The sequence below is a fragment of the Cryptomeria japonica genome, unplaced genomic scaffold (genome assembly GCF_030272615.1).
Source record: "Cryptomeria japonica unplaced genomic scaffold, Sugi_1.0 HiC_scaffold_370, whole genome shotgun sequence".
NCBI lineage: Eukaryota > Viridiplantae > Streptophyta > Pinopsida > Cupressales > Cupressaceae > Cryptomeria > Cryptomeria japonica.
This window is the reverse complement of record NW_026729191.1, coordinates 99910-110778: the sequence shown is the minus strand read 5'-3', so window position 1 is coordinate 110778 and position 10869 is coordinate 99910. Positions and strand designations below refer to the sequence as shown.

At 35.8% G+C, this 10869-nt stretch overlaps 1 protein-coding gene and 1 pseudogene across 1 annotated transcript; one reads left to right on the top strand and one right to left on the bottom strand.

Moving 5' to 3' along the window:
- On the bottom strand, positions 1-492 carry LOC131871099 (xyloglucan endotransglucosylase protein 1-like). Its single transcript, XM_059215916.1, has one exon. The coding sequence runs from the start codon at positions 490-492 to the stop codon at positions 1-3; it is 492 nt and encodes a 163-aa protein (XP_059071899.1).
- A 3888-nt stretch (positions 493-4380) lies between these two features.
- On the top strand, positions 4381-5762 carry LOC131057088 (xyloglucan endotransglucosylase protein 1-like; annotated as a pseudogene).
- Positions 5763-10869: the final 5107 nt, after the last annotated feature.

Here is a 10869-nt window from a genome sequence, read left to right as displayed (position 1 = left end):
CTAACGGGTGCATTCAGTAGGAAGGCCCAGTGGAAAACTTTTGGTGTCAGAACAGTAATCATATACCATATAGTTCTTGCGCACCCATTCAAGTTGCTGCTGCTCACCCGAATCCAATGCTGCTTGATTGTACCATGCATTTGCAGAGCAGTCAGAGGAAGAAGTACTGCACACCTGTGCATTAAAACTCTGGTATGAGGCGACGAAGAGGGCTTTGCTCCAGTCTATCTTCACAAGCCCACCTCTAGTTGCCCAATCGTCTGTGTTCCACAGACTCGAATATATTCTCATGCCTTGATTCTTTGGATACGCCACACCCACATTCTCGTTGTTCTTAAACACTCTCACGGGAGTTCCATCCAAAGAAAATCTGCTCAATACCATCACATCAAAATAATTTATGTTATTGAAACGGGCACGGTAATACTTCAGAGCCTTAGCCCGGAGGGATGTTAAGCACTTAAATTGAAGGGGTAAGGGTAAATTTAGCATTGCTTACAAAATTTGTAAATAACAATAATTCACAAAAATACAATAATTCACAAAATATTACATTGGATTTATCCATTCCAAATTATTTGTCAAATTAAGATTACAATTTATAAATTTTTTAAGTTAATGTAACCAAGAACTCTATTTTTGTTAGTTTTGTGTCCTCTCAATCGTCGAAAACTATAGAAGGGTTAAAATAGGAGCAATTAATTATTATTTTTTATCTAAGCAACTATAGAATGAGGGAAAGCTTCTAAATCAAGGAATGTATAGCCTTTTATTTAAAATAGAGGCAAAGTGGATAGATTTTCCACTGTGAAAGGGAATGAAATTGGGCTTTTAACACCCAAAGGAAAACCCCATTTCTAGAAATTGTAGTCTTCTTGCTTCTATGCTAAACCACATAGTGTAAACCTCCCCTTGTTTGATTGACAATCATAATGGAGTCAATATCTATCACATTGCAAATATATCTCTAAGTATGTGCTAAAAGTAGATTGGCTCAATGACAAGTTGGTGAATCAAATATTTTATAATCAAAATTTAATTCTCATCATTACAATGAAAAACATAATAGTATTTATAAGAAATGAACTAGTACACCAAGATTCAATGGAGCAAGGAGGAGCGAGGAGTGTTAGGGTTTCTAGAGGTGTAGGTTCTTCAGGGTACGATGTAGAGGATGGAGGTGAGGGCGACGATGAGGATGGTTAGGGGATTTAGGTGGCTAGTAGCTTGGTTTTTTCTTGGATAGTGGTTGTAGCTCTTTCAGTGCTCCTTGTTTGGTTTTCTGCTTGGAGAGACATTACGTCCCTTTCGCTTTCTGGGGTCTCGATATCTACTCATATCGTGCCTCCCTTATGCTTATTTCATGTTGGGTCATTGGTTAGGAAGTGGCCCCTAATAGATGATGGTTTTCTTCCCTATTGGATTGGGCCCTTGTTTTTCCTTTTCCTATAATCAGTGAATCTTTCTTGACAGTATGCAAGGAGAGTCGTTGGTGGGTGCAGGGTTTCTATTCATCTCTTTGCCTTGCTTCCTAAGTTTGGTGGGTGTCGAGAGTCTCTGGTGGTTGGGCCTACTTTGTAGGGTCTGTTTTTGGTGACAACCCTTCATTCTATGGTGTTTAATGTGTGCCCCTATGTGGTCTTCTCTTTGCTTTTGTTGATTGGGGATTTTAGATTCTATTCAGGGCTGAGTGTGCCTAATTTTCTCTCACTCATTGGTGGAGCAACTTCGTTTGGGGTTGGTTCTTGTTGGTGGGTTGCGTGCTGCATTGGGCTCCCCTGCTCAGTACTGATCGTATGGAGGTGGGATTTTGTGCTAGGATGGATGGTTTCCTGTGGTGTTGAGGTTCTCTGGAGTGGGGTAGCTTTTCCTTCCTCTCTCTAAGACTTCCTCTTGGGACTCCTCTCCTAGTTGGGAAGGGTAATTGACATGATGTTTACTCTACTTCTTTTAGTGTTCCTATGGAGATGGGCCTTGAAGGTGTTTTGTTATTTAAATATTATTTTGCTGATGGCTTTTTTTGGGGGTCGAATTTGGTATTTTTTGAGAATGATAGTGTTCTTCTTGGAGGCAATTCTTCCCATGTTGTGGCGGGTGGTTTCCAGAGGAGTGCTGAGGGTTGGTTACCCTATGGGAGTTTAACCAGAGAGGGCTCTATTTTTGTCATCCTCGCGATGGCACTAGACTCTTTCTTATTTCAGAAGATGTTATTTTTGACAATTTTTGCTTTTGTCTTCTACTACCCTCGTCATGTAGTGGGCATGTTTGGATCAATTAGCTTAGAACTTCTAGATTGGCGATTGAGTTGAGATCTTCTTGTCACTGGGTTGAAGGCTAGGGTCTCTACCCTATATTTTTTCTGTCTGGGGATTTGTCTGCCAATATTTTTGTTGACAGCTTGTCTATTGAGGTGACCCTTGATGTTTTGTTAGCAGGCTACTCATCATGAAAAAGGTTCTGGGGTGCCTTTCAAAACCCCTTGTGTTTGTTTGTGCTAGTCCATTCCATGATGTCTTTTCTTGTTACTGCTATAGAATGGCTAGGAGTTTCTATTTTTACTAGGTTCGTGGGTGTCTCCAGATCAATGTTCTCTAGTATCCCTAATCATAAAAGGTTGTAGAATGTCTTTCAAATTTGCTTTTGATTTTTTTATCCCTTGGCTAGTTTGCTCTTAGTTTAAGGGGGTTTTTCAAGAGGATGGTTTGGGGCACACTCCTAACCCCCTCCATTTTCATTAGGTGATTTCCTGTGTTTGGGACATTGTTTCCACTAGTTGGGGTTATGGTCAAAAGCCTCTTTTCGAAAAAGGTTTTGCCTCTTTTGTGTTTTTGCTTGGTGTGCATGTCTCATGTGCCCTACGTAGCACTTTTAGCATTTATGTAATGGTGCAGGCCTATCTTGCTTTTTATTAATCAAAACATAATAATATTTTTTAGATGTAGAGTTAGGTTTTTGGTAGAGACATCATTGTGAGAAATTAATAATAGGAATATAGTCATCGATAGAATGCACTTCATTTTAATGTAATCCATACAGAATAAAATTGAAGGAGAACATAAAATCAAAATTAAAGGGACCACAAAAGACAAAAGTATTAAAAAAATGATCTATTTCTCAAAATGCAACCCTAATGTACACATGTTATTATTTTCATAATATGATATTTTTTATTAATTTTTAAATATTATTTATTTTAATTGGTAAACTAAGAAGTTTAGCATTAAAGAAGCACATTATAAATTAAATTGAACAAACATTATAAAAGTTCCAAACTCAGCCCATGCCTAATTATTTTTTTGTTTTACCTATAATATAATTATAATTTTTGATAGCTTAATTTAATATTACTTATTTAAAAGACTAAATATTAATATAAATACTATACTATATCACTACATAAGGTAATCATTAAGAATAGCACAACTTTTATAAGGTTTATTATTCTAATTAAAATTTGATAGCCTCTTGAAGAATTTTAGATTTTCTTAAAAATATATTATTTGACATTGTTGATTATAGCTATCAAAACAACATTTGATTTAAGTATAGTTAAAAATATTATAGTGGAAAGAAAAATCTTCAAAGTATTATCGAAAATGGATTAAAACTATTACTGTTTTTCACTTAATTTTTTTGTTATTGTTATGTTTTATTTTGAATTCTACTTTTTTACCCTAGAGTATAATCTTGTATCCATCCACCCCCTCTCTCTTTATATAAATAATTTTTAATTAATAAAATACTTACAGTTAAATTCATAAAATAGACTAGAATTAAATTGCTGGTAAAATTTTTAGATACCAACTTGCCACCTCAGAAAGAAGGAAAATAACTTTTAGTGTATAACGAAAACCCCAAGCCCCTTCCCCACCCTAGAGGGAAAAGAAAAATAACTTTTAGTGTTGTAGGTATAACGAAAGCCCCATGCCCCTTCCCTTTCCCTTCTCAAATAGGAGCGTGTTGTTCAAAATAGACCTTTGACCAAATCAATTGCAACTTGTTTCTGATCGCTCAAATCTATTGCAAGTTGTTCTCCATTAATCAATTCTCGGTAATCATGAGACTACAACGTGCCATGGAGTTGTGTGTCTTTAACAACCTGAAATTTACATGAAGCAGCTAAAATACAGCTAGAAAACACTTTCTCTTACAATTATCATGGGATGTGAGCTCTGGTATCAAAACGTTGAAAAGATGAGGATAAAAGGGAGCTTCCAGACAAATGAGCCGGCCCCAGAAAAAAAATCCAGATTGTTATCCCTGTAAAGCCAAACCTTGCACGTACCCAAATAAACCCCAAGGCGTGACAACTCATTCATACTTTTGTACTATATATATACAAGCGATTGGTAGCTTTCAGCCATCACAAATCCACTATCTTCTTAACACCTTACCTAAATTCGACTTTCTCATTTCAACTCTGTTATCAATGGCCCTCCTCGTGCTTTTCCTCATATTTATGGTCTCAATCTCCCACCATGTTTCAGCAAATTTTTATAACGATTTTGATATCACATGGGGTAGTGATCGCGCTAATATACTCAACAAAGGGCAACAGTTGTAGCTTACTCTCGACCGATCCTCAGGTATAACGAAAAACCATATTTTTCTACTCATATCATCCTTTCCTTATTGTATATAATTCAAATTCTATGTCGAACCTTAATTTAGATGTTATATGATAGGCTCGGGATTTCAATCCAAGAAGGAATACCTGTTCGAAAACATCGATATGCAAATCAAGTTGGTTCCTGGTAACTCGGCAGGCACTATAACGACATACTATGTAAGTCCGCTTAATATATCATAGTATTCATATTAGTAATGACATAGGACATATTATCCTTCTTAGCTGAGCATGGCAGATAAATTCATGTGTTGAAATATTTGGTGCAGCTTTCGTCCCAAGGCAATAACCACGATGAAATTCACTTCGAGTTTTTGGGAAACCTGTCTGGAGATCCCTACGTTATGCACACAAATGTTTACTCTCAAGGCCAGGGCAATCGGGAACAACAATTTAACCTCTGGTTTGATCACACCGCCGATTTTCACACTTACTCTCTACTCTGGAATCCTCAACAAATTATTATGTATGTAATACAAGCATTACTCGTAATTTTATGGATATAATTATCTATAGTTCTAATATATCATGGTGGTCGTATTGTGCAGATTCTCCGTGGATGGAACACCGGTGAGAGTGTTCGAGAACAACAAGAAGTTGGGTGTTGCATATCCGAAGAATCAAGCAATGAGAATATATTCGAGCTCGTGGTACACAGACGATTGGGCAACCAGAGGCGGGGCAATGAAGACTGATTGGAGAAAAGCACCCTTCGATGCCTCTTTCCACAATTTTAATGCATAGGTGTGCACAAAGTCTTCTGTTTGCTCTGCAAATTCATGGTGGAGTCAGGCGGCCTTGGATTTCAGTCAGGAACAGAAACTGAAATGGGTGCTCAAGAATTACATGATTTATGATTACTGCTTGGACAGAAAAAGGTTTCTGTAGGGCCTTCCTGCAGAATGCACCATCCAGAGAGTTAATTGAACAAAAAAACTAAATAAAGTCTTAGTTGACAGAGCATAGCATTGAGATCTATCAAATATTCTTTAATTTTTCTATCATTGAATTCTATCAATTCGTTTGAGATTGCAATAACTAGACTGGGATATCACGAACTGCGATCACTTGAAATCAAATAAAACGTACCCACTTTGTGTAAGAATCCCATGTGTACTCATTACAAAGGAATGAATATTAAGGTTGCGACGTAGTTGTGATTGCTACTTAAAATTGTGTCGTCATCCCTATTTTTAGAGGAAGAGGTTACCTTTAAATTATAATTGGAAAAAAGTTGATAAAATGTCATTTTTATTTGTATATAAATGAGTGCGTGTAAAACAGTCACCAAAGTTGTTGGTTTGTGAGAGATTTAGGTTCGAATACCAATAGCTACTTTCCTCTAGGTTTATATAATAATTACATACGTTAATAATGATTCCAAAATTAAATATATATAATAATAACAAAAAGTTTATATCTTTAAATGACATGAAAGTGAATACATAAAAAATATATTATAGGAAATTTTCTTGATCTATTATATAAATATATTAAATAAATTTTTTGATCAGTTAAGGCAGTAAGATTTTAATGCTAGCCCCATTTCTAGGTGAGGTCACAAATGAGGGGCCTCAACCTTGACATTAACACGCCCACCTATGCCTTGGCCATCCATTTCTCCTCCTTGTTTCTCCTCCACCATCAACACTAGCCCTAGCTCTAGGTGGGGCCACAAATGAGGGGCCTCATCCTTGACATTAACACTTGATCGTCCACCTTTTCCCTAGCCGTCCATCTTTCCTCCTTGTCTCTCCTCCATCAATAGAATTGGCCCAAGCTCTAAGTGAGGCCACAAATGAGAGGCCTCATCCCTAACATTAACACTGACCGTCCATCTTTGCCCTAGCCATCCATTTCTCTGCCTTGTCTCTTCTCCACCACCAACACACACCTCCTCCTACACATCTACATTTGGCATTAATGGCTAGCTGATATACCTCCACATCCTCCATCTTGTTTCATGTCTACCTTAATTCTCCTATCACTAGCAAGACATCCACATTGATAGCCCATCAAAGGCATAAGTTGCACCATTAATAATGCAACCACTTAACCATCATACTATAGGATGGACCGCGAATGCTAATACATAAATTATTAGTATAATATTTATCTAATCAAATATGAAAAAAAGGGAGAATTCATATCTACAAGTGGTATTAAACTAGCAATTGCACCCTAGTGTGCAATGGGTACATCAAAAAGGTGTGGAAAGCTAATCATAAATTTTTTGGTCTATGTTTTGCATACTAAGATGGGAAGCATCTCAAAAGAGAGAGAGAGAGAGAGAGAGAGAGAGAGAGAGAGAGAGAGAGAGAGAGAGAGAGAGAGAGAGAGAGAGAGAGAGAGAGAGAGAGAGAGAGAGAGAGAGAGAGAGAGAGAGAGAGAGGTAAGGAGATAGAGATTGGGGATATAGATAGAGAGGGAGATAGAGATAAAGATAGGGGATAAAGAGAAAGAGGAGACATGGATATAGACAGATGGAAGAGATTGATATATAAATAGGGGTTTAGTGAGGGAGATGTAGAAAGATAAAGATAGGGACAGTAAGTGATATATATATAGAGAAATATAAGGGTATAGATAATGATATGGAGATAGGGGGAGAGATTAAAGAAGAAAAATGGAGAGACGGAGATAGAAGGGAAAATATATATAGATATAGAGATCTAGGAAGAGGGAGAGGGAGAGAGAGAGGGAGAGAGAGAGGGAGGGAGATGGATTTATAGATAGAGGGAGACATGTCTAGAGATAGAGGAGGGAATAGGAAGATAGAGGTAGCGATGAAGAGGGACATAAATAAATAGAGAGATAGAGAGGGTTGGAGAGATAAAGATAGATACAGGAAGATAGATTGGGTGAGATAAAGAGATATAGAGGAAGAGGGAGAGGTAGAGATATATATATAGATATGTCTATGATGAGATTGAGTGATTTAGAGGTCAAGATATAGGGAGATATAGAGGGGGGAAGGAAAGACAAAGAGACAAATAGAGAGACAAACAAATAGAGTGGGGAGATGGAGAGGGAGATGGAGATAAGGAAGCAAAAATAGGGAGTGCTCATGCATATGTGTGGGTGAGAGAGAGATATTGAGATAGAGATAGGAAGGAATAAATAGGGGGTATGTGTGTAAGAGTGTGCGAGAGAGATATGGAGATAGGGATATAGAGATCCAATGATGATTGAAACAAAATTTATAAATTACGAAATGTGGCTCGGAGAGGGAGAGACATTTAGCTAGAGAGAGATGGATAGATAATGCGATAGAGATAGAAGAAGACATGGACAAAGAAATAAGGAGATATAGAAGTAGAGAGGAAAGAGATGTAGATATAGAAGTCTAGGAAGAGGAGAGAGAAAAAGAGAAATAATGGGAGATAGAGAGAATGAGAGAGGAAAAGGGAGAGGCAGAGATAAATGGGAGGGTACAAAGAGAGATATATGGGAAGAGAAAAGTAGAGAGACAAAGAGATAGTTAGGGGATAGAGAGGGAGAGAAGAAGGGAGATGTGCGGAGAAATATAGCGATAAAGAAAGAGTGATAAGTAGAAGAGGGAGATAGAAGAGGTGGGAGAGAGGAAGAGAGATGGGTAGAGGAGAGCGAGAGGGAGAGAGAGATAGACGAAGGAGGGAGGGGGTGAGAAATGGGAAAGGAAGAGGGGGAGAGATGTAGATAGAGGATAATATATAGAGAAAGAGAGGGATAGGAAAAATATAAAGAGTAGTGAATGATATGGATAGTGAATATATAGAGTAGTGAGAGGGAGATAGAGAGAAATTGAGATATATAGATATAGAGTATGAGAGATGGACATAGAAATGGAGTAATGATAGAGGAAGAAAGGGAGGGAGAGAGATGAAGAGATGGAGAAATAGATATGGGTTTAGGGAGGGCGTAAGGAAGGGAGATATGGAGATAGATAAGAGATACATGGATATGGACATGCAAAAGAGGCAGAGAGAAGAGGAGAGAGAGAGGGAAGTGGGAGAGAGATGGGTAGAGAGAGAGAGATAGAGAAAGAAAAGGGGGAGAGAGGTAGAGAGAGAGAGAGTGAGAGAGAGAGGAATAGATGAAAAGATATAGATAGAGGGAAATGCATAGAGATAGAGAAGGATATAAAATGAGATAGTGAGATAGAGGTACAAAAGGATATAGATAGAAAGATATAGAGATGAGTGAGGGGAAGATAGATAGAATTAGCGATATAGAGATATAGAGATATAGAGTTTGAGAGATGGAGGGAAAAATAGAGTGATTGAGAGAGGAGGAGAGGGAGGGGGAGAGAGGAAAGGGGGAGAGAGGGAGAGATAGTTGAATAGATAGAATGGTAGAAATGACCCATAAAATGCCTATAAATTTATGTTTGTAGTCACAAGATTTATAGTTTGGAACTAAACTTGAATTATAGACATGTAGTTATTGATTGGATATATAGATAAAAAGGGAGAGGGAGAGATGGGAAGATAGAGATAGAGGGGGCAAGAATGAGAAATAAAGGAGGTGCATTAAATTTTGAAAATATAATCAAAAATTGAAATGCAAGAAAGAGCCTAAGTAAGTCCAACAATTGGAGAGTGAATTATCCAAATTATTATTAAAATAGAGTGTACACATCCTTAAAAGTAATAAGAAAATATTATATAATATATTAATATTACTATTATTCTATAAAATATGTAGATATTATATATATTATATTATATTTATGTTTAATTTTAATATCATTATTTAATAAAATATTATGTAATAATATTTTAAAGTAATGGCATGTATTATATTTCATATAATATGTAATAATGAACATAATTTTATTATATATTTCATTAGATTTAATAATATATTTAAAAATAAATATATGTTTGCAGCCCTTAGCATCACAGTTTCCATATATATTTAATAATATATTTCATTAGATTTATATATGTTTGCGGCTCTTTCTTAGCATCATGGTTTCCATCTTATTGTGGTTTCTGCTTCAAATGCCCTTGACCAATAGTGGGTTTGCATGGTTTTGACCTTTTGTGCCCTAGAGAGGCCATGGTTTTGCTCGTGGAGGTGGGGGGTTCCTCTCTATGCCCTTTCCCTGAGTTGGGATCTCTCTGTCAAATCTTTCGATGCTGATTGTGGGCATGACTTTCATGGTTCATTTTTGGACTATCTTGTCCGTCCTTGGAGGCAGGCCTGGAATTTGACAGGCTATATGGCCGTTTTTGCACTTTTAGACCGTATATTACAACTAATAAAATTAGTGGACCGTAAGTATCGACATGCTATTTTTTCCACAAACCGTATATATGACACATAAAATTATTAATAAGCCGTAAAATATTATAATAGGTAATATATATTGATATATATTATTTTACAATGTTTATTATAAATATATGAATTTATTTAGAATATTTTAAAATGGTATGATTAAGATATAATTATTTCTAATTTTATATTATTTTTATATGAATTTTTAGTATGTTTTTCTTATATAAATTTAGAAACTTTGTCAATTTAGTTTTTAATATTTTTTAAAGATTGTCTTAAATATCAATATAGAAACTTCTAACAATTGAAATGATAAGATATAATCATTTCTAATTTTTTTAAATATTGTAATAAAAAAATCTAAAATGGTTTCTATTTTTATAATACAAGACTTTTGGGTTGAATTTAGAAACTTACAAGTAAATTTAAAATTTTTTAAGTGCATTACTAATTTATCATTGTTTTTCAAAGTTTTACTTTTTTTTATGGAATTATTTCTTTTCACCTCAATTGAATTTTATTGGAACTTCAATTCTATGAAGCTTAAAGAATTTATATTAAACTATTCACAAATTAAAAAAAAATTGACACTTAACATTTTTTAAAAAACGTAAAATGAAAGGCATTAAAATTACTAAACCGTCATAAAAAAGTATATGACAGGTAGGGGTGGCCGTCAAATTCCAGGCCTGCTTGGAGGTATATTTTGGAGGCTATGACCCCATTCTTCCTATCTTTTGTGTTTACCCTATCTTTTGTGGTATTCAATTTTAGAGGCTGGTTAGGAGATATTTCCCCCCTGTTTTTCTTTGTTTATTTTATTCGGGTGGTGTTGTCTCTATTTTTGTGAAAGGGTTTTTGTGTTTTCTCTTTTGGCTGAAAAATGTGGCCATTTTTAGTCTTGGCCTAGTTTTAGTTTTTCAATTTTTTGTTAGTGGTGAATATGGGGGAGTGAGATTCTTTGGCTCTTCTTTTAG

Excerpts from the sequence above, each read along its gene's own strand:
- LOC131871099 (XM_059215916.1), bottom strand. The coding sequence starts at position 492 with ATGCTAAATTTACCCTTACCCCTTCAATTTAAGTGCTTAACATCCCTC.